Raw genomic sequence first — 27,797 nt, 5'->3', positions numbered from 1 at the left:
GGACAGGATTGTGAGAGGCTCTGTCTTGGCCTTGTGTTTCTGCAGGTACTTTGGACTTCTTCCTGAAGGTAGTCGTAGGAAGGGTGCAGGGAGTCCCAGCTCCAGGGCGATGAGAAGCAGAGGATAGCTTCTGCTCCTTTCATAATCATCTAGAGGGGAACCGGTAGGGAAGGAGGGAGACACTGGGAGGAAGGATGTCCAGTGCCTGCATAGGGGTGAGAGAGGGTCAGCCAGCGGGGTCTGGGGGCCGGCCAGGGGCCATGTCCATGTGAGCCTGTGGGAGGGAATTGGGGTGAACTGGTGAGCTTGTTGACATCCTCCTGGGACCCAGTGGGAAGTTTTGAGTGCACCCATGGGTATGTGTGATCTGAGAGCACACAATCCCTTGGACAGGTGAGTGTCTAGGTCACATCTGCCCTGGGCGTCTTACTTGTGCCTGGAGGACAACTCATCCCTCCAGATGTCAGCTCAGGTCCCATCCTGGAATACACTGGGTTCAGGGTCCCTTCCATACCTGCTGTGGATGGGCTTTTCGCTCTCCCATTGCCTGTTCCCCACTGGCCCCTCTCCCAGCTCCTCCCACCACGGGGGACCCTGAAAGGGAAGGTGGCCTAGATCACTCTGGCTTAAATCCTTCCTTCCACTGGCTTCTCATCACGCCCAGAGTAAGGTCCTGAGAGACTCTGAGCCCTCCTTTCCCAGCATCGCTTACTGGTGGGCGGTCTGGCCTGATACCCTTGTTTCCCTCCATGCTGGTCCTCCCCACTCAGCACCTCACTCCAACTCCAGGGCCTTTGTACTTTCTGGGCCTTCCACCTGCAGTACTCTTCCCAGCTCCAGTGTCACCTCCTTGGCCACCTGGCCTTCCCCTTCCTTCCCCCCATTTCCTGCATGGCCTCTCAGGAATCCTCTGCCTTCTTTCTGCATCTACTGCCTGACTCAGCGCCTGGAGCATCATGACCTGTTTATGCTTTGGGCAAGCACATGAGCTGGCAGAGCTCATCCCAGACTTCACGAACCTGCTGGCTCCTCCTGCTGCCTCTTTTCCAGCACCCTCATACAACTGGCTCCCTGTGTTTCTAGGTACTCACCAGGCCTCCTGTCCAGTGCCTGCTGTAGTGCCCAGGGGACCATCTCTAGATTGGCAAGCTGGGCCAGACACACAGGATTTCTGGGACTGCTGAGTGGCTTGGCTCCAGGGATGTCTTAGAGCTATTCCCTTGTATAGGGACTAGGTGTGGGTATAGTATATGCCGCACCCGCCCTCCCCTCAGGAGTCCCTAACTCTTAAGCAAGCCTGTGCCCACTGAGCCTGGCTTCTGACCCCTCTGCCTTTGCCACTGTCCCCTCCCCAGGGCTTTGCAGGCCTCTGGGCATTAGGGAGTCTACTCTGGTGGAGGCCTCTAATGGTTAAATGCTGAACATGCAGCAGTGAATTTTTGGGGTTTTGGCTCAGGGTGAGACCTGCATTCTGGGCCTCGTTTGGCCTGCATGCAGCCTGCTAGCTCTGCACCTTTCCGTCCCAGTTGGCTTGCTTCTGGGGGTGGGGTTGGGGCTTCCTCCCTTTGGGCTTTGGGTCAAGCCACACAGCTGCTGACCTGGAACAAGGGGCAGCAGGGATGAGCTGGGCTTGGTGGCCCTGGAACTGCAGCCAGCTGGGTAACCTCAGGATGTGTCAACCCTCTTAGAGCCCAGGCTCAGGCTTGGGGTGTGAGGGCACCCATGTTGCCCCAATGCCTGGGGGGCAGGGGAGCTGTGGGCCTGCTCTGGCTAATTAAAAATCACCAGCCAGGAGTCCAGGCCCCAAGTTGTTGGCACTTGTAATGTTTCAGGAGAAGCCAGCAATTCTGATGTTTAAGTTAACCAAAAAAAATTTTTTTAAGTTGGCCACCAGTTTACATTTTTTAAAATGCTCTCAGTCCTCAGGAGGGCCACAGCCGCAGCTGCCACCCTGCCACCTGCCAGGTTGCAGGCTCTGACCTGGACTCGAGGGACCCACACCACAGGATGGGTGGCTGTGCCACTCCTGGCATGGGTGCCAGGCAGGTCTGTCCATCCCAGGCTGCCTCTAGAGGGAATGTGCAGGAGCCAAGAAGCTTTGTGGCCAGGGGTCTCTGGTCAGCAGTTCATGTTCTTCAGCATGCACCTGGGGGGCCATGGTAGCTTCCCAATTAGAGGACACAACTCTAAGGACAGGGACATTGTCCTTGGTGACTGTCCCTCACCCACACTGTTGTCCCACAGGTGGGGGCTTGGAAAGGGATGCTCTGGGTCCTGATCGCCACTCCCCTCCACACTGACGTGTACTTGGCCCTCAGCCAGGACCTTGAGGCTGCTTTTCATTTCTTCAGGTTTTTTTTTATTGTGGTAAAAGTCACAAAACATAAAATTTATCATTTTAAAGTATACTTTTCAGTGGCATTTTGCACATTTATAGTGTTGTGAACTATTACCTCTACCTAGTTCCAGAACATTCCCTTCAACCCCAGAGGAGACCCTGTCCCCATGATTAGTCACTCCCTATCTCTCCTCCCCAGCACCTGGCAACCACTAATTTGCTTCCTGTCTCTATGGATTGGCTGGTTCCAGGCACTTCATATTAATGTGGGTTTTGTGTCGGCTTTTTTCATGAGCATCTTGTTTTTGAGGTTCATCCATGTTGTAGCGTGTGTGAGCTTCACTCCTTTTTATGGCCGAGTAATATTCCACTGTGTGGTTGGACCACACTGTTTATCCTTCATCCATCAATGGATGTTTGGGTTCTTTCCACCTTTTTGGTGGCTGTGAACACACATGTGCAAGTACTGGTGTGAACAGAGGTTTTCATTTCATGGGCTTTGTACCGAGGAGTAGACTTGTTGTATCCTGTGGTAGCTCTGTGTTTAAATTGTTTAGGAACTATTAACCTCTTGGTGTTTCAAACAGGAGTGTGACGTGAGTTCAACTTAATAAAGAAAAGGCAAGGAAGGAGCTTTAGGCAGCACTGTGCAGAGAAGGCTTCCAACAGGAGGCTGGCAAGGAGAGGTTATAAGGGCATCTTAGTGTGAGATGACAAAGGCTGGGACCAGGGTCCTACAGGTTGAGCTGCTGGACTTGCTCACAGAAGCGACGAGCAGTTGAGGGAAAAGGAGGATCTGCAAAGAGCCAGTGATGTTCCGCTGCCTTTCCCCACCTCCTTGGTGCTGCAGTCAGGCCCTCTTCCAGCCCACCCTGGGCAGCTCTCTGACCTGACCTCCTTGTGGTCTTCCCTCAGTGTCTACCTGTCCAGCCACCCATGCCACCATTGGTCTTGTCTCCACAAGCCTGTAGTATTCACCTTCTTGGGCCCTTGTCCTTACTTTCTGTTCCCTGGGCTGGGGACAGTTCCTCCACAGTGAGGCTTGTCCAGGGGAGTGTCTATGGGACCACACACAGTTCATGTGGGGTCTACCTCACTGAGCCAAGAATGTGGTCTAAGGGCAGCAAGGCAGCCTGAGGGCCCTCCTGCCCCATCCCCAGGCTTGTAGCAGGTGCCACCCAAAGCCCCAGTGGGGTCTTGGGGGCTCAAAGCAGGGCTGTGAGGTGCCTGAGGAGTACAAGGTGGGCTGGGCAGGCCTGGGAACCTGCTTCCCCGGCCATGAAATGGCTTTTAGAGTTATTATGTAACTATGTCTAAAAAATGGAGCGTAAAAGCTATTTTGGGTCCATGGTAATGAGGGCATCTCACTTTTGTATTATCTTCCCTGGGGCCCCTGCCATCATGGGGCAGGGGCAGCATTGAAGGAGCTGTTGGTGGGAGATGGTTTCAACACAGGACCTGTGCAAGGCAGGTGTCAGCCTTTGGATGCTGTGGGCAGAATCATTTGTTTGGCATTGGCCTGAGGCAGTTGCTTGCAAATCATCCTGAAGTTCCTTGGGTCCTGGAGGCTGGTAAGTGTTGACCCCTTGGCATGAGAAAGGTCAGCCTCCTTGCCACATCTGGGATACCACATCCCCATGTGGTTCAGGCACCTGTCAGAAACTTGGCCTGCCGATTTCAAGGTGGCCAGGCCAGGACACATCACAGCAGCAGCATCTGTGTATGACTCCCTGCCCAGGCTGAGGGGTCCCCTACTGGGAGGCATTCCCTCCATTTCCCATGAATGGCATCCTGGCTGGTGATTTTTGTATCCAACAGAAATGAGGTAGAAAGTTAAACTCAGAGGGTCCTTTCCCTCGGACACAGGCAGAGAGAGATATGTGCCTGCATGCCCCCAAAACCATGTGAAGACACTGAAGGGTGTCTTCAGTCAAGGCAGAGAAATGACACGTTTTAGAGTTTTTTTTCTCTCCCAGTATACAACACACATGGATACACACACCCTGTTCCTCCTGCTCCCCTTCCCTGGAGGCCCACCTAGAGCTGGGGGTGCTCCATCCACACCCCTGAATATGCTGGGAAGATGTCTGTGATCCATGGTCCCTTTGTGGGACCCCACTCCCTGGCCCCTCCTCTCTGACCTCTGACATTTGTGGAGCCTCTGCACTTCAAGCGCTCCCTCTCCTTCCTCAGCTCTGTCCAGCTTGAAGTCCCTCTCCATGGCCTCTAGGGAACCACTCCCATTCTCACAGAACCCCTAGCTGTCTGGATCATTGCATTGGCTCCTTTTGGGGTTCACATTGGTCTCTGTCCTGGAGGGGACAACCCAGGTGTTGGGTCCCAACTCTGAGCTCAGGAGGCTTGCTCAGCCCAGTAATGTGGTTTGCTAAGGCCTTTCCTGTGTTCCAAAGAATTCCTCTCCTGCCAGCCACCTTGGCCCCTGCACACTCCAGTGCCCAGCCCCCACTTGAGGATATCCCTAGAAAGGAAGCAGGTTGGTCTTATCCTGGGTCCACCTTTTTCCACACGGACTCATCTTGGAGATGGTCCAGAAATCATAGTGGGGGCTGCTTCCCTCCATCCACCTCCTGCTCCTTAGGCAGTGTCCTCACTCTTCCTGGAGTGGAGGCCCTGCCCTGGGCTGATCCTGGGGTGGTTCTAGCTCCTTGCTCTTGCATGGACATCTTTTTGCATAAATCTGCATTTTAGACAGCTCCCTCAGGAGAGCTTCCCATATGTGGGATTACGAGGCTGGAGGGCAGGAACACATTCAGGCTCTTAATGGACGCTGCCACATGGCTCTGAGGACACTTTGAGCCACCTGCCTCTCAGGTGGCTCAGGTCCTGGTCATTTCTGCTGTGGCTGACGTGTGCTGAGCAGGTCCATGTGCTGGTAGAGCTTCACCAGGGGCTCCCCCTCTACCCCTGGTGACAGTGGAAGAAACAGGCTCGGAAAGGGGGAGCACAGCCTGGGAGGGCCCAGGGCTTCAAGAGAAGTCTTGGGCTTTGCCACCATGGGATGGTTCTTAGCATGGGATTCAAGGTGACATAGGATTGGGTGACTGTGATTGAAGAGTGCCCCCCCCAAATGTCCACTCAGTACCAGTGAACAGGACCTTTGGAAATAAGGTTTTTGCAGATGTCATCAAGTCAACATGAGGTCATCCTGCAGGAGGGTGGGCCCTAAATTCAGTGACTGGTATCCTTACAAGAATTCGAAACAGACACACTGGGATAAGGCCAAGTGAAGACCCGAGGGGGTGGGTGTGATGTGTCTATAAGCCCTGGAGAGTCATGGACTGCCGGCAGTCACCAGAAGCCACGAGATAGGCCTGGGACAGACTCTGTCTCAGACTTACACCCTCCAGCCCTGTGACAGAATAAATTTCTGTTGGTTCCAGTTCCTTGGTTTGTGGTCATTTGTTCTGACAATTCCAGGGCACTTACACAGTGCTGAAGAGTGGAGGATGGGCGGAGGAGGCTCTAGGGTCAGAGTCCCTCTGGCTCCTGGGGAAGCGCCTCTCCTCCAGTGACCTGCCACCCGAGAGGCTGCCCGAGGATTGGGAGTGTGCACCTAGGGGTTGTGCAGCCAGAGTGTGCACCATCCTGACACCTGTCTGTCTCTCTCTTTTTTTTTTACTAGGCAAGGGACTTGATTAACCTTGTTCCAAACTTTATTCCCGGGCTTCCTCAGCTTAATTAGCTGCACAGAATGAATTGTGAGCTGTAGTGTCCAAGGGATTTGATATCAGAGATCTGATCTTACTAGCTCCAGAAGCCAAGTAACATGAGAATGTAGTCATGGTATAAATGAGCATCTCCAAGTACCTTTTTCAAGCCTGATCATCTTTAGAAGTTGACTCGATTCTGTTTGTCTCATTCTTGGAAGCTCTTTTCGCCAAAAGTCTCCCAGTTACGCGATCCCTCCACAGCCTCCTGCTGTGTCAGGCCAGGCAGCCCCTGGGAGGCCTGGAGAGCTTCTGGAGGTCTCAGGGGAAACCAAGTGCCCTTGGCTATTCAGATGGGGTCGTGTTGTGTGGGCTGAGGTCAGCCACCTGCTTCAGGGGATGCTGGCCAGCAGTGAGCACACTCAGTCATGCTGTGGGAAGCAGGTGCTCAGGCAGATGGGATGAGGTTGGCGCTCAAGCACTGGTCATCTTGTGTCATGCAGGGCAGTCAGTTTCCTCCCTTAAGGACGTGATGACATGGAACCAGAGTAAAAAAGTCGCAGCGTACAGCTACCGCCAGATGACAACAAATGGGAGTCCACTCTTCCAATTGGCCTTGCTGGTGTCTCTGAGCTTTGCCTTTGGGCTGAGTGTGGACCTTGCAAAACACTACCCTCTGCTTCTCGGTCAGGGCCCTGCACCGTCTCCCAGACTAGCCAAGGCTTGTACAGGGCAGGGGTGGGAACCTCTGCTGCGTAGCCCCCTTCGGACCTGATGGTGAAGTGCTGTGGCCCCACAGTCAACATGTGGATGAGCGGGTAAGGGGAGATCACATTGCTCACAACATCCCGCCCTGACCCTGTGGATGTGGTGCCCAGATGCAGGCCAGAGGGAGGTGTGCAGCCAGGCTGAGCTGCCTACCCAGTGAGGCCCCACATCTCTGTTGCTGCTCCACTCAGTGCACCCAGGATGTTGGGGTACAGTTGGCTTAGGATTAGGCAGGTTGCTCCCCATGAGTTTTCAGGGAGGTATGTTGTAGGGACAGGCCCTTGGCAGCTCCCAGTGTGCTGAGACACCCTGTCTGGCAAGTCCACTCTAGGGCCATCAGCTCCTGGGTCTGTGGTCAGGCCCTGTGCTGTCCTGATCTGGGCTTCAGCATTGTCCTCCCTCCCGCTTTGCAGTGACTGTCCGTCAGAGCTGGCCTGGCTTCAATCTCCCCCCTTCTTCCTGGGCCTCCACTTCTGCCTAGTCCCTGACTAGCTCATTCTTTATCCTGGAGTGTCAGTTTGATGGTCCCTGTCATCAGCTCTCCCCAGCTGTCTAGTCTCAGGGGCTTAAAACAACAAATTTACTCCCTTACAGTTCCAGAGACCAGAAGTCCAAGGTCAGGGTGCGGGCAGGGTTGGGTCTTTTTGGGAGCCCTGAAGTGGAGTCCATCCCAAGCCTCGCATGTATCTCTGTCACCTCAATTTCTGCTTCCATCCCTGTCTGTCTGTCTGTCTGTTTTTATAAGGGTACTAGTCATTGGATTTAGGGACCTCCTTAAATCTGGGATGATCTTTAACTAATAACATCTTCAAACTCTCCATTTTCAAACAAGGTCACAGTCTGAGATTTCAAGGCAGCATGAATTTTGGGGGAGACTGGTCAGGTCTGCACAGGAGCTGAACTGCTTCATTTGCTGTTCCAGCTCCATCCCACAGCCTTGCAGTCAGTCACCTGTGGTGTTCTTCAGGCGCTCCCACCCATTTCCCAGCCCAAGATCCCAGTGAGCTAGCATGTCACTTTGCATTTGGGGGACTGATGCTGGAAATGCTGCCCATAATTTTCCTCTCCTCTGCCACTCAGTAGCCCCAGGGGAGTGTACTCCCTTACCTCACTGACTCTTGGGCTCTCCAAGTCCAGATACAAGAAGGCCCCTCCCCACAGGCCACTCTGCACCCTGGGGACTCTAGCTGGGAGATTCCTGGGATCCCTGGTCCTGGCTGGCTGTGGGGCAACTCTGGGTTTCTCAGCTATGGATGGTCACTCCCTGGGGGCGGGGCGTGCTGGTCCTAGAGGCACCCAGGGAGGCCCAGCGAGCAGGGGCCCGGCCATCAGGGATCACTGGCCCTCTGGCAAGCAGCATATCCCAGAGCAGGTGCTGTGGTCTCAATTGTGTCCCCATGGACAAGTTCACATCTGGAAGCCCTAATCCGCAACGTGGTTACATGTGGAGATGGGACCTTCAAGATGAGGCCTTCGAGAAGGTGATTAAGATGAAATGAGGTCAGAAGGTTGGGCTTCTAAGGTATGACTGGTACCCTAACGAGAAGAGGAAGAGGAGAGAGTCTTCTTCACACATACCCAAGGAAAGACCATGAGAGGACAGGCGAGAAGGTGGACATCAGCAACTCAGTAAGAGGACCCTCCCCAGAACCCTACCCTGCTGACATCTTGGTCTCAGGCTCCTGTCCTCCAGAGCCATGAGAAATAAGTATCTGTTAAGCTGCCCACTCTGTGGTTCTTTGTTACAGCAGCCTGAGCTAAGATAGAGAGTTGTTTTGGAAGTGGTGGTCAGGGAAGGCTTCCTGAGAAGGTGTATGAGCTGAAACCCAGGTGATGGGAAGGAACTCCATGGGAAAGTTCTGGAAGCATGGGGTGAGTGTTAGGATCCGGAGGCAGAAGGGCAGGCTTTGTGGGAAGTTGGATTTGCTAGGAAAGGAACCTGGATTGTGACTGAGGCCTCTCCTGTCACTGGGCAACCTCAGGGCAAGTCTGTTGTCCCTCAGTGTCTCAGTTTCCCTGCTTGTAAAAGAGAGGAGAAGCCAGGTTTTCCCCCTGAGCGCTGCCGCAAGGCCCCACTCAGCATGGGCGCCCAGGTGGCTGGCGGGGCTGGGGTCTCATTTTCTGGGAGAGAGGCCCCCATGAGCCAGCTGTGCTGAGCTCAGACCCTGAGGGATCCTTCACACATCCCAGCCGGAAGGTCTGTGCTCAACAACCACACCAACAGGGAAACAAACTTGCTCCCAGCGGACCCTCTGATTCAGCCGGGGCTGGGAACTTGGCAGAGAGCACAGAGCCTGATTAAAGGCATTCCGAGGCGCACTCGGTGTTTGTGTATCTGGTTCTGTATTTACACTTTGGGAACGAATGAGGAGGCAGCTGGGGAGTGTCTCACTCAGCCGGGGGGCTGGGTGACTCAGCCTGGAATCCTGCTGGCCACAAGCCTGTGTGATGCTTTCATTCATTCCCTCATTCATTCATTACTCCCTTTCTTGCTAAGCAGATGTGTGATGCGAAACTCCAGTGTCCCCGGCATGCTTCAGGGGGTTGGCTGGGCTCTCCTCACTGTGGAGTCCCCATGGTCGGCATGGGGCTGGCTGTGAGGTGGGAGCAGGGCAGCAACAACATTAATGAGAATTAACACAAAATGGACGAAAGTCCTAAATGTAGGAGCTGAATCCATAAAACTCCTAGAAGGCAGCAGAGGTGTAACTTTCTGGCCTTAGATTAGGCGATGGATTTTTAGATATGACACTAAAAGCATAAGCAGCAAAAGAAAAATAGATTAACTGGACCTGTCGATATTAAAAATGTGTGCATCAAAAGACTATCAAGAAAATAAAAAGAACCATAAAATGGGCCCTGGCTGGCATAGCTCAGTGGATTGAGTGCAGGCTGCAAACCAAAGGGTCGCTGGTTCGATTCCCAGTCAGAGCTCATGCCTGGGATGTAGGCCAGGTCACCTATGGGGGCCACATGAGAGGCAACCACATTGATATTTCTCTCTCTCTTTCTTCTCCCCTTTCCTTCTCTAAAAACAAATAAACAGAATCTTAAAATAAAAACTCATAGAATGGGAGAAAATATTTGTGAGCCATGTAGTTGATAAGGGATTAATATGCAAAATATATAAAGAATTCTTATGACTCAACATGAGAAAGACAGGGAAGGGGGCAGAAGGTGACTAAATGAAATGGGAATAAATACAGTAAAGATTAAATTTAAAAAAGAAAAGCAAAATACAAATAAAGCCAGTTTAAAAATGGGTTAAGGCCTTGACAGACATTTCTCCAAAGGTGATACACAGATGGTCAACAAGCCATGAAAAGGGGTTTAGTCACTAGTTACCAGGGAAATGCCAGTCAAATCCACAATGAGATATTGCGTGACACCTATCGGGATGGCTACTGTCAAAACAACAGAACCCAACAAGTATTAGAGCCCTTATGCATTGCTGGTAGGAATGTAAAATTGTGCAGCCTCTGTGGAAAACAGTATGGCTGTTCCTCAAAATCAATTATAGAGTTAGCATATGACCTAGTCATTTCACTCTTAGGGATATACCTAGAGATTTGAACAGGGACTCACACAGATACTTATACACCAATGTCCACAGCAGCACTGTTCACAGTTGCCAAAAGGTGGAAACAGCCAAAGGGTCCATCAGTAGGTGAAGGGTAAACACAATGTGTGTGGTGTGTGGTCCAGCCACACAAGGGAACATTGTTCAGCCATGAAAAGGAGTGAGGCACTGACACAGGCCACAACAGGAGACGAACTGGAAAACGTCACGCTGAGTGATAGAAGCCAGACACAAAAGGCCACATAATGTGTGATTCCATCTATGTGACTGGTGCAGAACAGGTAAAGCCACAGAGACAGAAAGAAGCTTAGTGGTTGTCAGGGGTGAGGGGAGGTGGGGAATGACTGCTAATGGGGATGGGGGCTCCCTTTGGGGTGACAGAGTGTTCTGGAACTAGGTAGAGGTGATGGTTACACAACATTGTGAACACGGTATGTGTTAAAATGGTTTGTTTTATGTTACGGGAATTTTGCTTCGCTAAAAAAGTTTAAAACAAGAAAAGCTGTCTTGGGCCTCCCGAGTTGGGTACCTACAAGCACAGCCACCTCCCACAGAGTCCAGGTTTCCAGTCCTTCCCAGAGTGTATAAGGGGAGGCATGGGAAGAGACAGCATGGCCCATGGACTTGTGACATGAGTGGTCACTGCTGTCTGTTACAGCCACAGGATGGAGTCTTGAGGAGTCCCAGGTCAGAGCTGGTGGCCCTCGACCCTCTTCTCCTTGGAATGACTCTGCCCAGAATGTTTGGTGCTGTCCTCTGTGGCTTCAGAGAGATGTCCACAGCTGTGCACATGTTTCTTCCACTGAGCAGTGGCGGGGGGAGGGCCCACGGTGGGGAATGGAGCCTGGGAGGGGCTGTCTGCCCTTCTTGGACTCACCACCTGCTGCCCAGGCTGGAACTAGAGCAAGCCTGGGAAGGGACCTGGAGGAACACAGCCGGGCAAACTGGATGCATGTGCCTGCCAGAGAGTGGTGGCCCTGGAAAACCAAATGGTGGCGCCACAAGACTCAGAGTTAGATTTTTTCAAGGGCTTTTGGGGCTCCCTGCCTGCACCCCAGTGGCTGCTGGAACACTTGGAGAACCTGGTGAAGCCCAAGTCTCTTCCTCCCACAGACACCCCCAAAGGTGGCTCGGGCCAGGTGTGCAAATCCCCACACCCCAAGTCCTGGGTAGCTCTCGGTCCCAGAAGCATCATGTGCTTGAGCTGGCTGGGGAACCGAGTGTGCTCTTTGCTTCCCTCTCATGGCCAGTTTTCAGGTTGGGCTCCAGACTGGGGCATATGCTGCCTCTGCACTAGGACAGCCATCTGTTCTTCCTTGTGCCTCAGTTTCCCCAAGGTTGGGGTTAAGGGTCCCATGTGGGCAGAAGTTAAACATGGTTCCTGCCTGGGGATCCTCAGCACATCCAGCTCTTCCTCCTCTTGTGCTCAATGTCACTTGTCACTCATTCCCCAAGTGTGCTGAGCTCTTTCATTATGCCAGGGTCCTTATGGGGATGACAGTCCAATGGGAGAAGACAGACAGACCTTGGTTGGGTGATTTGGACAGTGAGCTGTAGGGGAGGGGACCCTGTGGAGGCGAGGTGCTCAGTGTTGGTCTAGCCTAGTGGACGAGCCTCTTGGCGGAGGCATCAGTGCAATGGCCTGAAGGCAGCAACCATCTCAGTTGGTGGAGCCTGGTGGTCAGGAAGAGCAAAGGTCCAAACTGAAGCCTTTGTGGCGAGAGGGGGAAGCTGAGTCCTGCTCAGAGCACATGACCTCTCCCTGGTCCATCCTAACTTTGCAGGACAGAGCTCAGCCTTCAGCACACTGGCTCTCCTTAATCTCGTTAGAAGGTCCACCATTTGCCATGGAGATTGCTGATGGGCCTGGGAGGGGCTGGCAGTGGGGGTGTCACTGCATCCTGTTGGCACTGGGATATGGGGGGAAGGGACTGAGAACTGGGTACTGCCCTGGAGGAGTGGCTGCCTGTCACACCACATCTTCCCAGGGCCATTGGCACCTGTTGCCTGCCCATGTCCCCACTTTGCTCAGCCCTGTGCATGCTGCCAGGATGGGGGGAGGGGAATGTGCCCAGCAGGGGTGTGGGCACTAACAGAAGTTGGGAAAGGGCACTTTGCTGGGTGACCCCACCCCTGTGGCTAGAAAAGCTGCCATTACGTAAGGCTCTCTGTGGGGAGTGGGTGTTGGGTGGGAACACGGGAGAAGGACATGGTGTGGGACTTGAGCACAGGATGTCTGGGGGGGGTGGTGGTAAGGGGCCCTGCATGGAAACAAAGGGGCCCAGGGCTGAGGTGAGGAAACTGGAGAGGGAAACTGGGCCAGAAGAGGGCTGCGACCGTATAGGGGCACACGGTTCTTGAGAGATGGAAGCAGGGCAGGCTCCTGCCACATGGCTCAGACACAAGGAGGGGATGAGGTGAGTCTTGAGTCTGAGCTGACCTGTGATCAGGAAGGGGTGGGGGCTCTGGCCTGTTCGTCTCATGACAGTGGGGAGGGATACAGTGGGTTGTTCCTGTCGGAGATGGACCTGGGATGGGCCCCTCAGATGCTGAGAACCACCTGGGCAGGAACTGAGCGAGGTCAGCCTCTCTCCCGGCTCCACACAGCTTACAGGAAACAGCTGTTTACCTGGGTGAGGTGCTCTGCTGGGCCCGTGGCCAGTTCCCGGACTTCACTTTCCCTCCAGTGTCCAAGGCCCCCCAGGAAGCTGGGTTGTCATTGGGGAGCTGGCGGTGTGAGCAGCCAGCTAATGGAGGCTGCCAGGAGCTATTTGTGAGGGACCGCAAGTGGCCTTGTTGTGTATACAGAGTCGACCCTAGCAACCGCCCCAGCCAGGAGAGCAACACCACCCCTTCCTGCATGCCCAGCTACCGCCTCTTGTTCATGACGCCTGCCTCCCATTGCGGTGTGGTGGGCTGCAGGCCGTGCTGCCTGGGTCAGGGCATATGCTGTTGTTCCCAAAAAGTGGAATCAGCTGCTTGAGAGAAAAGAGGCAGATGCCAGGTTAGAGGCAGCTGTTGCTGGTCAGGGAGCCCTGAGCGCCTGGTTCAGAGGGGGGATGAGTCCCCAGTTGAATGATGGGCAGAGGACTTTGCAGGAATTCAGTCAGTCCAGATGAGAGCTGAGCTCAGCACTGGTGAGGCAGAGGGACAGGCAGAAAGAGCCTGGAGGCTTGGGCAGGACCCTTGAACTCAGAGTCTGGCAGCCCTGTGTGTGTTGCCGGCGGGGTCCACATCCTGCACTTTGAAAGCCAGAGCTATGCTTCTGAGCCGGCCCCTCTGATTCAGGCTATTGGAAAGAAGATTTCTCTTGTGTCCTGGCGTCAATTCGCAGCCTCTGGCCTGCTCCCCAGTAACAAAGCCTTTGGCCACGATGAGGAATGGCTCCCTTGGGTGGGTGAGGGGCCTCCTCCTCACGCTGCAGTCTCCAGGCCTGTTCTGTACTCTCACTCATTCACAAATCTGCCATGTCAGCCAGCAAAGAGGGCTCCCCTAAGTTCACAAAGTCCTGGGAAGGACTTCCCAGGGCACCTTGAGTTTCTGATTCTGCCATTTTGGGTAGAGGGACACCTGGCTCCTTTGAGAATCTGAGTCATGGGGTCTCACACCCTCTGTGACTGGTGCCACTGATCCCACCATTTGAGTCCCTTCCAGGTTCTTTGGGGGTGGCACTCTGCGGGGTGTGCTAGAGAGGGCTCCCCAGCTCTCTCTGCAGCTGATGATTTCTCTCTTGCAGCTCCAGCTCCAGAAGTCACAGTATCTGCAGCTGGGCCCAAGCCGCGGCCAATACTATGGCGGGTCCCTGCCCAATGTGAACCAGATTGGGAGCGGCACTGTGGATCTGCCCTTCCAGGTGAGCAGCATCCTCTGCCCCCTTCCCAGACTTCCTCCCTAGCAGAGCTTTCCCTGGCTTCTCACCTGGGACACATCCACTCCGGGTAAGCGTGTGTGCGTGATGGCTGCTGCAGACAGCTGGGGTCAGCAGACAATTGCCACAGCCCTCTCTCCCCACACCCACCTATTCCTTTCCTATTCCTGGGATGGCCTGGCCAGCCCTCACCCGGATCCCCCCAGCCAGTCCCCTGTCAGCATCAGCAGACCCTGCAGCGAAGCTTTAGTCTGGCCTCAAGCACTTCAGCAGCCACTACACCTGTTGGCCGGCTGTGCGGCAGCGGGAACCGCTTAGGGCCTCTGGGGCTTGGCTCCATCAGCCTCACTAATCCGCAAGCCCAGCGGTTCTCAGAAGGAGGCCCTGAGGCCTGACCCCACTTGTCTGCAAACGTTTCTTGGCTGAGACCCACGTAGCATGGCTCCCGCAGGCCACAGAGCCGCCATGCACATCCTTATCATAAAGAGCAGAAGATAAGGCTCACCACCTGGGCACAGTGCCAGCCTCTTTCCTTGGTCTGCAGGTGGAAGCAGAGGCAAGGTGGGCTGGGGAGCTGGCGCTGAGAGCCAGGCCACCCCCAGCAAGCATGGTGTCTGCTCCATAGGGACAAGTTCATGGTCTGCCACACTTCTGTCCCATTGCTGAGACAGGCACCCAGAAACAGCCATAACTGTTCACATGCTGATAGGCCAGGTGGTCTGGTCCCTCAAGGAGCTCAGCCCCCACACAAGTAACCCCCCATCCACTAGTCTTCCCATGATGCTGCCACTGGGATGCAGCAGACCACTGGCCAGGATCCCCCAGGCTGGCTCAGGGTCTGATCAGCTCAGCTTTGGGTCCCTGGGGCATGGCCCTCCTTGGACAGCCTGCTCATTAGAACGGATGCCTAGGGCTGTCAAGCTGACCTTTCGTCAGGGCACTTCTGAGTTGGGGTTCTTTCCCCTCCCCCTGCTCTCCCCTTCCTCTGTCTTCCTGTTCCCTCCTCTCTGGAGGAAGGCGTCTCTTTGGACACCCTGAGCTTGCCTGTGTGGGCCAGCGTGGAGCCCCTAGGGCTGAGGGTGCAGGGGCCTGCTGGGGCTCCAGGGGACCAGGGGAGGTCAGAGCATCTCAGAGTCTTGGTTCTTTGCATTTCCAGCCCAGCGGATTTCTGGGGGATGCCCTGGCAGCAGCTCCTGTCTCTCTGGTAAATGAGCCCCCGGGCTGAGGCTTTTGGTGTCCCCAGCGTGGCTGCCCTCCTGGCCTGTTGGGAGGTGTCTGTCTGACAAACAGAAACCTATCTGCTCTGTACCCCCATGTCTGGAGAAGTGTGTGTGGTCATGTGGAGAGACCCCAACCCAAGAATTCAAGCATGCGCACCAATGCTTCTAGGTTGTTCCCGTACCACATGCACATGTGTGTGCACAGATCCTAGATGCAGCCTGGTGAGCTGGGCTGTAGCTTGGCTGAGCATCTCTCTGACTCTGGCTCTGCTTCAGCCGCCTCGATTTTCCCTCCGCTTTCCAAGCATATATCTAAGAGGAGGTGAGTGGCCCCTACCCTCTGGTGTCCCTGCTGGATGGCAAGGTTCCCTCCCTCTCTTAGTCACAGCTATCTCCCAAATGGCAGATTGCTTGGTGGGTCAGAGAGACAGGGGTCCTAGACACTGGAAGAGCAGCCAGCCCTGAATGTCAGGCGAGGTGTTCGGATACATGGGGAAGAGCAGGTTTCCAGCCATGGTAGAAGGAAATCACTTTTTACCCCACTTCCCAGAGAAGACAGGAGGACCCAAGGACCAGATGGCCATGCAGGGGGACAGGCTGTGTCCAGAACTGACTGAGGCTGCCAGTCTTACTGCAGTCAGATGGCAAGGAGCCCCAGGGTGCCAGGGATGGCAGAGAGCAGGCTCCTGGGGGTCCCAGGGGCATAGAGCTTGGAGAAGGATCAGGGCTTGGCTGGAGGTGTCTCTTGCCAGCCCTAGGTGCTAGAAGGAAGCCCTATTCTGCCAACCATGGGCCAGGGCCCCCAGAAAATACCTGCGCTTGGCTTGTAGTGGTGCTGGGATATGGTAAGGGAGGGCTCTGGAGGCTCTAGGTTAAGAACAGCCCCAGGCTCAACAAGGAGTCTCTAGGGAGCCAGCACTTGGCCAGGTGGGCCCCTCAACATCCTCGGCTAGAAGCCCCGGGCTGTCTCTTGGCAGCCCCTCCGGGGATGACGTAGGTGGGAAGGGAAGGCCAGCCAGGCCCGAGAGAGAAGGCGGAGGCCTGTCTGCACCTGGTGAGGCTGAGTGGGGGAGGGTGCTGCTCAGGCCATCTGCACCCCTGGCACCCTGGCTGGCATCGGCCCTGAGCTTGTGCCGCTCTGCCTGGCCCGTGCATGTTGGCCTCACTGCACGCCTGCCACCATGGCGCCCGGGGTCCGCAGCTCACCTCCATGGCCATAGTGCTCGGAGGCCGGGCGCTGTTCACAGGAGGAAACCTGTCCAGGTTGCCTCATGGTGGCTGAGAGGGTCTCGGCAGTGGGGGAGGCCCTAAGATCAGATCCTGGGGGCAGGCCACAGCTGATAACCATTTTGGGTTTCTCTCTTTTTCTCTCTTTCTCCCTATGCTGGCTCTCACTCCTCCCCCAGACACCCTTCCAGTCCTCAGGCCTGGACACCAGCCGGACTACCCGGCACCATGGGCTGGTAGACAGAGTGTACCGGGAGCGTGGCCGGCTCGGCTCCCCACACCGCCGGCCCCTGTCGGTGGACAAACACGGACGGCAGATATCCTTTGCACAGAGGACTTGGGTCGGGGGGCTGGGCCCTGTTGGTGACAGCAGGACCCTGAGTTCATCTAACTAATGAAGCTACCAGTTCTGAGGATGGATCAGGGCCTCCCCAGTGGACTTCCCTGTGGACTTCTCAGAGGAGGCAGTGAGGCAAGCTGAAGAGCCCGTGGCTACATGGGGTCTGAGGGACATAGGGAACAAAGATGCAGAGGTGGCGGCTACTGAAGCATGCAGCCTGTGGTGAGAGTTGGGGAAGGTGACACTGAATCACATTGCACTTGGACTCCCGGCTGGACAGTGGGGCCCAGGAAGGCTGTGAGCAGGGTGACCACACATCAAGGCCCTGTTGGTGGACCTCTCCCAAGGCCACGTGGAGGACAGACCAGCCAAGGCAGTGGGGCTGAGGGGTCTGAGCCAGACCCAGACAGATCCAAGGGAGACTCCATCTGAACACACTAAACTCCCGTCTGCACCTCAGCCAAGCAGAGAGGTGGTCAGGAGTCCCTCCCAACTCAGCCACCTCTTGGTGCTCAGCCAGGCAGCCCTGCCCTGCCCCCCCCCCCCCAGAGTCTAAGTGCTGCTCTGGGACCCCCTGCTTTCTAGAAGAGAGAAGCCTGTTCTTTGCTGGTTCTCATTTCTATGGCTGGGGAGTCTGACCAGCTGGGTCCCAGACGGAGCCCTCAGGCCCCAGGATCCGCCCATCAGCCGAGAATTAAGAGTTGTGACCTGGGTCATCTGAATTAGACTCCCTGCCGCCCCTGTGGGCCCTGGTTTCACGGCTGAGGCCCCTCTTGGAAGGGGTGCAGCCCGCACGTGCGCTTGCAGGGGGTGAGTGCTGAGTGCTAGGTGGATAGGGCTGCCCCTGGGGCCACTCACAGCCAGGAAGGAAAGGGCCCCCCTTCCCGCCCTGCGGCCCCAGCTGTTTGCAGACTCCCAGTAGCCTGGCCACCAGGTTTCTGGGACTAGGGTGGGGCCTGAGTCAACAGCACCATCCCCTTAACTCACACTCAAGCGGACAGCTGCCCTTATGGTACTGTGTACCTCTCACCACCCTCGGATACCAGCTGGAGAAGGTCAGTGACCCAGAGCCAGCCCCAGACCTCTTGTTGAAAACAAAACCAAACTTTCATCCTGGTTGTGCTTGGAAGACCAACGTGTAGTCACTTGGAAATGACAAAACTAATTATCCAGGAGTTTCAGCTCTTTTCTTTTTTAAGTGAAGTTGAGATTATATTGGATAGTCAGTGTTATAGCTTGCTTTTTTTCGTTTAATGCTGTGGTTTCCCACATTGCTAAGTGGTCATGAAAATGTGGTTATAAAAGTATTATACATTTATTGCTAGAAGACTGGGAAAATAAATAAATATACCTAAAAGAGGAAAAAAACACCCATAATACTATCATTTATAAAGGTCTAGGATAATAATAAATATAAATACCTACAATAATACAAGTTGCACCCAATGTGAATACACTCAATGCCACAGAAGTACACACTTCAAAACAACTAAGATGGCCCTGGCTGGTGTGGTTCAGTGGATTGAGCGCTGGCATACAAATCAAAAGGTCGCTGGTTTGATTCCCAGTCAGAGTACATGCCTGGGTTATAAGCCAGGTCCCTGGTTGGGAGTATGTAAGAAGCAACTAATTCATGTATCTCTCCCACCTTGCTGTTTCGCGCTCTCTCTCTCTTCTTCTCTTTCCCTTCCTCTCTCTAAAAGTAAATAAATAAAATCTCAAAAAAAATCTTTTAAAATGATTAAACTAGTAAATTTTATGTTACATATACTTTATCATACACAGAAAATGTATATATGTGTAATTTCAGTAAAGAAAAGACCAAAAGTAAGCAAACTTAAAAAAATATATATATACACATATACACTACAATATATAATATATTTAATTCAATAACATAATTAAATTTCCACCCAGCACTTATCATATATCAGGCCCTATTCAACCGTCGCATACACTAACTGATATAAAACACAGCTTCATGGAATATGTACTGTCATCCTCCCCATTGTAGAGATAGGAAATTGAGCACAGAGAGGTCAGGACACTTGCTCAAAGACACACAGCTGGTAGGGGGATAGGGCCCCTACTGGTCCTCACTGCTCAGCTGGCCCAAGCCTGGTCCTTTTTAATTTGCTCTTCTTCCTTAGCTAAGTTTTCTTCACAGCACTCTCAGTGTCTGGGACATCCCCATTGGGTGTGTGCAGCTCTATTCTCACCCCCAAATTGCCAGCTGTGCTGATGGGCCTGCCTTTTTCCTGTCCACCCAGCTCCCCTTGGTCACCCATAGTATGCTGGGCATCTGAAGGCTGTTTGGAACCCCTCCCTCCAGGCGCTTGTTGCTGGGAGCAGATTGGGTGACCCTGGCCCTGGGGCAGAGGGTGGAGTTCCCAGCTGCATTTTGGCTGATTAGAGCAACATCCTTTCCCTAGCCATTCCCTCATACCTCCCTTCACTCCCAGGGGCTGCCTTCTCTTAGGAGTCTTAAGTCACTGCCTCCTTTTCCTGTCTGTCACACCTGGTTTGTAACTGAGTGTCCCAGAGGGTGGGGTTGCTCATTGGTGTATGTCACCAAAAGGAACCCAGTGATGGGCTAGGGCCTTGTAGTACCCAATAAGGCTTGGCCACTGTGGGACCATTGGGGCCCCTTTCCAGAGGGTTTCAGCAGGAAGGTTCTGTCATTTTCCTAAAACTGAGAGTGCATGGGGTAGGCAGGTGGGGGTGGGAGGGGTCAGGGACAGGTAGGGACAAGTTACTACAGAGGGACAGCTCTGCTTCAGACAGGCTTTGCACGTGAAAACCATGGTCACAGTCACTCCTCTGGTTCTTTTGAGAACAATGCTGAGATGCAGCAGGTCACAGAAATGACCTATGACTTCTGCCTTGTCCCATCAGGCATGTCGTGGATTACAGGGGCCAGGATTGCCCTTTACCACCCCTGGGGCCCGGGCTTACTGTCTTTCTCCTCTCCCAGGACCAATTCTGACTCTGCCCTGCACCAGAGCACAATGACACCTACCCAGCCAGAGCCCTTTACGGGCGGGTCCCAGGATGCACACCAGAAAAGAGGTATGGACCGGGCACATGGGTGTCTTTCCTCAGGTCAGACAAGTCCAATGGTAGCCCCTGTGCTCTCAGAGGTCACAGCTCATGGGAGGACAGACCTGCAAAGGAAGACTCAATGGGTGCTGTGGGAGAAGAAGGGGCCCAGGGAATCTTTAGAGATGGCACTATTTGTGTTGGATTTTGAAGAGAGTATAGGAGTTTTTCTAGGCGGAGAAAACACCTGCAACTACCCATTGCCTTCTGTTCATGGCTTTGTCATGGCCATGCAGTCTGGGGGGCCTTTCTTTTAAATGTAGGCAGCAGCAAGATCAAGCAAAAGGGGCAGTTATCGGTTCACCATTGAGCAGACCAGAGCTAGATGTTCAACTTTTGATGCAGCTTGATCCAGGGCTTCACACTGGACTACATCCTGGTTCTGCTGCTCAGAACCCTCCTGCCACAGCCCCTGGGCCCTTCCTGGCCTTGGTGGGTGAGAAAGGGGCTGGTGCTCTCCCAGCTCTTGCCTAGATCCTCCTCTCCAATATGGCCATGTACATAGCCCTGCCGCCTGGCAGGTCTGTGCCCAGGCCCCCAGTCCCTCCTCGGAGATGAGCACAGGCAGGGTCTCTGGGACCTCCCAGGAGAGCACATGCCATCTTAAAACCGGGACAGCGTCATCCAGAGAGGGGAGTGTGATGCTGTGAGGCCAGCCCCAGGAAACCCCTTAGGGGCCTTACCTCCCTCATTACACTGAAACCAGAGAATTAATCATGTAGAGTTAAGGCCCACATGCTTACTTTCTATTAGCAGCTCACTGGGCAAACCTGTAAGCACCAGGGAGATTCTACTGGTAGAAGGATTGTCCACCAGAACTTTACCTCTTATGGGGGGGTGCCCTCTTTGCACTCCATCTTCCTGGGACCCTCGCTTATCAGGCAGTGAGGGTGAGATTACAGAAGGAACTGTCTCTGTAATAACAGGATTCTAAATGTTCAGAGGTGACAAGGACACAGTGCCTGGCATTTCCCTTCCGTTCCCTATGCAGGGGTGGGAGGCAGCTCTGAGGTGGCCATCTCCTAAGAATGAGGGCTTTTGGGATAGGCAGGACTCTGTGACTGGGGAAGGGAGCTGCAAGCTTTGAATCCCTGACAGCTCAGAGTCTACTTGGCCTTGGGGTTGGGGTAGACAAGATGTGTCACTTGTCCCTATTCCTCTAGGAGGGGCTCAGATAGTGATGGGGTTGGGGGTTTGTGTGGCTGCCCCCCCCTCCAGGCTGGCCCCTCCAGGTTTCAGAAAGGATGAGTTAACCCATCTGGCCCTGTTCATTATGATTCTGTTGCCAGTGAAAAACTGGACCTCCAACAGGCATGAAGAAATTGGGTCCCGTCAGGAAAATGTTTAATCCCACTGTTACCAAAAGGTCCAACAAAAGGGACTTCAGGCGCAGCTGGTCTCATGGCCCCAATTGATGGCCATCCAGTCTCTCAGACCTTCCCTCCCCTCCTCCCCTCCTCTAGGGCTGGCTGGCATTGCAACTAACTCATGGGCCCACAGCTACCATGATGGATCCAGCCAACCCAGCTGACACTGAGTGGTGTGACACTGTGCTGATGGCCCAGGAGGGAGAGGCAGGTGTCCACAGGGCGGTGGCTGCTCAAGGGAGGCGGGGAGAATTTCTCAGCTGTTCTTTGTAGCCCTAGGCCTCCAAGACCCAAGTTGGCCCCGTTAGGAGGCTGAGTCAATGTATGTCCTTAATTCCAGAGCTTAAGTCACAGGGGCTCCTGACTTATTTTTTTTTTAGTTTTTTTTTTGTTTTAAATGAAACCCTTTTTTACTTCAGTACAATCCTCAGAAGTCACTGTGTGTCAGGGAAATGCTCTCCTGGTACCACCAGGGAGCTGTAGGGAGATGCCGTTTCTGACTCTCCTCCCTGTACCCTACTCCAGTCTTACTGCTAACAGTGCCGGGAATGGAGGAGACCACGTCAGACACAGACAAGAACCTTTCTAAGCAAGCATGGGACACCAAGAAGGTAAGAGCCTATAGGCTTTCCAGAAGTGGTTTCATTCTTGATCTTTTTTTAAGCACAGCTGGGCAAAGATGATGAAAGAACATATTGAGGGAGCCTCATTCTCCGTGAAATAAAACCCTAACTCAGATTTGACCCCTTGTGTCAGCCAGTTTAACATGAACACAGGCCTCTTACACTTGTAAAGCATATAAAGGATTAAATGAAACCCGTGCTTGCTTCTACAGCACATACACAAACATTGGACAGTACGGTGATTGGCATGGGCCCTGCACAGGGGTGAGACAAGAACATCACGGGCTCTGCCCACACCTGAATATGGGGCTGCCATAAAGAAGGAGAAGGTGGCAAGTGTTGGGGAAATACCCTGACCTCCTGGGAGTGCGAAGAGGGTGGAAGAGCCCAGCATCCTGGCAAGACCCCCTTTAACTACTGGGCAAAATGCTGCATGCCTCTGGGAGGATGTCAGTATAGGGATTTCATTGGATTTGTTTGAGGCAGCTTGGGCACGATGGGTGAATACTTAATACTGTTTATATGGAATGCTTTTGGAAAGTCATTGTCAAGGTGTTTTGTAAAAATATAGTAATGAAGTGAGTGTTTACTCCCAGAATTAAGCAGCTGGTGGCCTGGTAGAAACTCCTTCCACCCCAGTTCATCAAGGTCTGCTGGTCACATGCCCCCCTCAGGCGCCCCAGCCACTGCCATCAGTTGCTCCCCCCTCACTGGGTATGTGTGCGGGCTGGCCCAGCCCTCCCCAGTAAGCCCACGTTCTTGTCTGCTAATCCCTAAAGAACACATCAGCAGGAGTGTCTACCTGAGGGCCCCTGAGGCAGACAGGAACTAGGGAACGTGACACAGCAGAGCCTCTGTCAGCACCCAGGCTTTGTCCTGTCATGTCTGCTGCCATAGGAAGAGAGTTCTCTGCTTTGTCTTTGAAGGAGAGTCTAGGAGTTTTGGCCTGGAGCCTACAGATAAATCTCCAGTGGTGATAACATCTCTAGTTTAGAGGAAAAACCAGTCTTATTGCAGACAGGGTTTCCCTGGGACCACTTGTCCCAAGCCAGCCTGCAGGGCAGTCAGAGTTCTCGTTCTCAAGTAGTGGAGTACTGAGGTCCCCGTGGGAGTAGCAGTTCTGGGCACCACAGGAAGAGGGGCAGCTTGAGGCAGAGTGGCAGCCTCTTTGTGTTTAGGGCAACCAGTCCAAACTCCCTCAGGCCTCCCCATATGATGTCCTTTCTAAGGGTAGACAGACGAATGCTGAGCAGAGACAGTCCCTGCCCTGCTCCAGGAATGTATAAGGGGTTAGCCCTTGCCACCCAGGTTTCCAGCTGGCTGGCTTCAGAGCTAGTAGCTGACAGCCCGGGCATAGCCCTGAGGGGTTGAGATGTAAAGAACAGGCAGCATGATCCCCTCCGGATGCCAGCTCTGACAAGGCACCACATCAGCCCTGGACCACGCCTTAGCAGGCAGACAGAGTGAAGTCGGAGGGGCCACAGGGAGACCCTCTCTGCTTAACTCTTGGTTTTGCTCCGGGCATGTCTGGGACAACCCCCCACCCCCACCATCCCACAAGGCCATTCTTCATCTGCAAGATTCCCTGGGACCCCATAAACTTGCTTCTCCTTGAGCATCACTAGGCCCTCTTGGGGAGGTCAGCTATTCTGTGAGGAAGCTGTCAGCCTCTGCTGTCTTTTCTTTCAGACAGGGTCCAGGCCCAAGTCCTGCGAGGTCCCTGGAATCAAGTAAGTCACAATGGGACCTGCCCTGCATGCCTATGGCCACCAGGGGCTGCTTGGACAACCCCCATCTTCCCTACCACAAATTCCCAGCTGCTTACTACAAGTCCAGGCAAGAGGGATGCCAAGCTGCTGGCAGCCACCCAGCAAGGCTTGCTTTGGAAGATGTTCCCATCTCTTAGACACACCCTGTCCCCAGGCAACAGGATGACCCTTACCCATCTCCTGTCCCCGCAGGGGTAGGCTGCTTCCTAAGATCCCATTTAGGAAGTAGAGGTTGGGGCTAATGGTTGTTTCTGCAGCGTAGCAGCATCTAATCACAGAATGTTATTTTGCACCTGCTAGGGGGTTTTTTTGTTAGTGTTTTTGCAAGCCCCTTCCCACTTCTGTTACAGCTTCTGGGGAACTGGCAGCCACAATTCAAGAGCTCATTCCTTTGTGTCTGGCCTTTTCCTAGCATCTTTCCATCTGCTGACCAAGAAAACACTACAACCCTGATCCCTGCCGCTCACAACACTGGGGGTTCCCTGCCTGACCTGACCAACATCCACTTCCCTTCCCCGCTCCCAACCCCACTGGACCCTGAGGAGCCCACCTTCCCTGCTCTCAGCAGTTCCAGTAGCACCGGCAACCTCACTGCCAACCTGACGCACCTGGGCATCGGTGGCACTGGCCAGGGTAAGGCCGGGAGGGTGAGCACACTTTCTTCCCTGGCAGAGCTCACTGTCTAGCAAGGACAACGCGCGCGCGCGTGTGTGTGTGTGTGTGTGTGTGTGTACACACACACACAAAGTGACTGAGCAGGGTCACTTCCAAAATTCTGGGCATAGGGTGGGAGCAGAGCCCAGCATGGGGGCTTGGTGTTACCAGGCTGCCCCGGGGAGGGGGGCAATGTTTAGGCAGAGGGCACAGCCTGGGAAAATGCACGCTGGTGGGAAGGTTCATGGTGCCCCCAGGGATGGGACAGTGGCTCCGAGGGGTGCTAGGGCTTCAGAGAGTGGGGTGGGCCAGGCTCTCCCTTCCCTTAGCTGAGTGTGGATACATACTTGGGACTTTTTAGCCTAACTCCCTCCCCAGGCTCCACACTCCTTTCTCCTTGGTCATGTCTTCAGGGATGACCCTTGTGGCCCTTGCCCATCTCAGTATCTCCTGGCACCACCCCCACTCACCCTGTTCCTCCTAGAGGTCAATAGCACTGTCCCCTGCAGCACAGGCCAGGAACCTGGAGGTGTCCTCCTCAATTTGCCTGTTCCCTTGCCCACCCTGCCCCATTGGCATGTCTCATTAGCCCCACCATTAGGACCCAGCCCAACTTGGGTCCTCCTAGCAGCCCCTTGGGCCTTCACAGCCCTCAACCTGCTGCCACCCTCTCTACCTAGTCCCCACCCCTTCTCTACCCAGAACAGCTGTCAGCCCAAGACCCTCTGCTTGGAACCTTGCATAGCCCCTTATCACCCACCCCCTGCACCTCTCCTCTCCAGCTGATTAGCTCACCTTGGGGCCTTCACATGTGCTCTTCCTCTCCCATGGTCCTCTCCTTCCTCTAAGCAGCGGGGGGTGGGGGGGGCCCTCACCTGTCCCATCTCTGTTCAGTCCTCTCCTTCCTCTAGGCAGCAGGGGGGGCCCCCTCACCTGTCCCATCTCTGTTCACACCTCCTCCCCTCAGTGAGGCCTCGTGGCTTCTGCCCACACCTTCCACCCAGACTCTCACACAAACTTGCTTTTCTGTACACATCTCAAGTTACTACTTTGCTCTCACCTGTACCCTGGGCTGGGCCTCTCCTGCAACCCCACTGTGACCTCTGCCCCGAGTTAACTGTGGGGTGTGTGGCTTTGCATTCAGGGAGGAGATAGGGTGTTCCCCAGCAGTCCTAGTGGTGGGACAGACAGGAGGGGTTGGGAGGGCCCCTCTGTGAGCCCACAGGTATCAGGACCTGGTGGTGAGTGAGAGCACTACATCGTGTAGTCTCTGTCCTGCCCAGGGCCACAGAATGGCCAGTGCTCACCCATTTATCACTTCGAGTGTAGCAGGCAGTGCCACGCAGTGTTTTCTGAGAGAATTACATGCTTAAAGTCACATTTGTTGCCGTCCTGGGAGAACAGGCTTTTAGGGGGCAGGCAGCACCTGGATCAGGGCAGGGCCCCATCAGACACTCTGCAGAGAGATTTCCAGGGGAAACTGGCTGGCTTGGGAGCCTGGTTGATTTGGGCAGTGGAGGAGAGTCAGTCCTGGCTCTGGTGCCCACATGGGCTGGAAAGATGAGGTGTGTTGAGGACAGTGCCATGTTCCCAGTTAGACAAGTCGATGGAGGCCAGACAGTGAAGAGAGGACTGGGACTTCAGCCTGACGATGTTGTGGTTGTGTTCTTTCTACAACATTCCTGGCCCTGTGCCCATCCAGACTTAACAACGGAGCAGAGGGTTAAGTCTCATCAGCCTGGCTGTGCCCCTCAGGGAGGACCCAAGTACAAATGGGCAGATTCAGAGAAGCCTGAGACCCATGACCCCTAGAGACCAGTGGGCTGCAGTGCAGGCATTGGCCTGTGCAAAGGAAGAAATTGGAAGGTCAGTTCTGGGGCTGGTGCCTCCCACCTTTCCCTGGCTGGTGCTGACATTGCAGTTTCCTGGCCCCATTTTTTCCACACTTCTGACTCCGGCCTCCAGATCATCACCCCCTCCACCCAAGGGTCCTTGGCCAGCCCCCCAGCACCCACCAGGAGCTGTGTACTTCTAACCTGAACAGTCTAAACAAGCTCAGGAAAACAAGCATGTATAAGAGCTGCAGACCCCGAGTTGGGGGGCAAGTGGGAGGGGACTCTGAGGTGTGGGGGGCCAGGCCCCAACCACCCATCTCCAGTATCTGCCGGTGATATCTGACATGTGTGGGGTTGTTTCCTAACCTGCCGTACCAGCAGCTCACTTGGCAGGGGCTTCATTTTCCAGGCACATTTTAAATCAAGCTGAGCCTCAGCCTCTGGCACACATGGAAATTGTTCTCCCATCCAGCCCTCCCACCAGTCAGAACGTGAGCCTTAGAGGAGGAAGAGGCCTTCCCACCAGGGAGAAAGCAGCTCCTCTTGTCCCCTTCCACATTTGCTGGAGTCGTTTCCCTGACGGTCCACTGGGACCTGGGAGGACAACAGTCCTGGGTCCTCCTTCCTGTCAATGCTCTGCACCTGGCTGCCCCCACACTCTGGGCTTACGTGCCTTAGGCCAGGCCCCTGCCACCTGGCCCATCCTCCCCTGGCAGCTCTCCCTGCCTGCCCAGACTTCTCTTCCAGCTGGCCCCGCTCCTTTTCCCAAAGGTGATCCAGGTTGCCAAAACGAATTCAACAGCAAGGCATTCGTCCACCCTCCTGGCTCCCATGTGAGGCCAGGAGCTCACTCTGCAATTCCAACAGGGGATTCAAAAATGCCTTTGTATTCAGGGCAGATGTTAGAAGCTGGCAGCCCAAGTGCCAAATTCAGCCCAATGGTGTATTTTGTCTGGCCCACAACTGTGTGCGTGATGCTTTGAATAGACACTTAAACATCAGGAGAGTGCATGTAAAAATCTGGATTACTGGCTTCTCTTGAATCAGGAGGCCTAACAGCAGTGGGTCAAGGTCCTATGCTCAAGATGGGCCAGAACACTCCTATTTGCCACAGTCCTACCTGTCCCTGTCACCCCACTGTTCCTCTTACCCCTGGCATTTGACTCTGCTACTTACTGAACCCTGACATCGGCTTTCTGGATGTCACATGTTCCTCAGTCTGCTGGACCTATGAAGTATTGAATGCTTAGAGAAGAAGAGGGAACAGCCCAGGGCACCCACTCCAAGAGTCCAGGTGTCTCCTGGACTCCTGTCCAGGCCTCTTGAATGTGCCTCCCTTGGCATCGCTCTGTCAAAAGCAGCCTGATTCTCAGGCCCACAGTCTGTGCGGAAATTGGATCCCTGGGCTGTACCTCGGGAGCAGTCAACAGCAACAGCCCCC

General features: G+C 54.3%; 1 protein-coding gene across 7 annotated transcripts in view; it reads left to right on the top strand.

Annotated features, from left to right (window-relative positions):
- The window catches only part of CRTC1 (CREB regulated transcription coactivator 1), a 55,872-nt gene that overhangs the window by 15,849 nt on the left and 12,226 nt on the right, over nucleotides 1–27,797 (top strand). For 4 of the 7 annotated variants that reach the window (XM_037028918.1, XM_037028917.1, XM_037028915.1 and 1 more), the window contains exons 2-9: nucleotides 14,091–14,207; nucleotides 15,379–15,426; nucleotides 16,849–16,986; nucleotides 18,003–18,064; nucleotides 19,984–20,078; nucleotides 22,001–22,086; nucleotides 23,788–23,828; nucleotides 24,280–24,500. In XM_037028918.1, coding sequence (XP_036884813.1) covers nucleotides 14,091–14,207; nucleotides 15,379–15,426; nucleotides 16,849–16,986; nucleotides 18,003–18,064; nucleotides 19,984–20,078; nucleotides 22,001–22,086; nucleotides 23,788–23,828; nucleotides 24,280–24,500 — 808 coding nt within the window. The remainder of the gene's footprint in view (nucleotides 1–14,090; nucleotides 14,208–15,378; nucleotides 15,427–16,848; nucleotides 16,987–18,002; nucleotides 18,065–19,983; nucleotides 20,079–22,000; nucleotides 22,087–23,787; nucleotides 23,829–24,279; nucleotides 24,501–27,797) is intronic. The other 3 variants (XM_037028919.1, XM_037028920.1, XM_037028914.1) reach the window with 1 other exon arrangement.

This window comes from Sturnira hondurensis, unplaced genomic scaffold (assembly GCF_014824575.4).
Source record: "Sturnira hondurensis isolate 20B ecotype Veracruz unplaced genomic scaffold, ASM1482457v3 Scaffold0020119, whole genome shotgun sequence".
Lineage (NCBI taxonomy): Eukaryota > Metazoa > Chordata > Mammalia > Chiroptera > Phyllostomidae > Sturnira > Sturnira hondurensis.
Note: the sequence above shows the minus strand (reverse complement) of the source record. Positions and strands in the feature narration are given on the sequence as shown.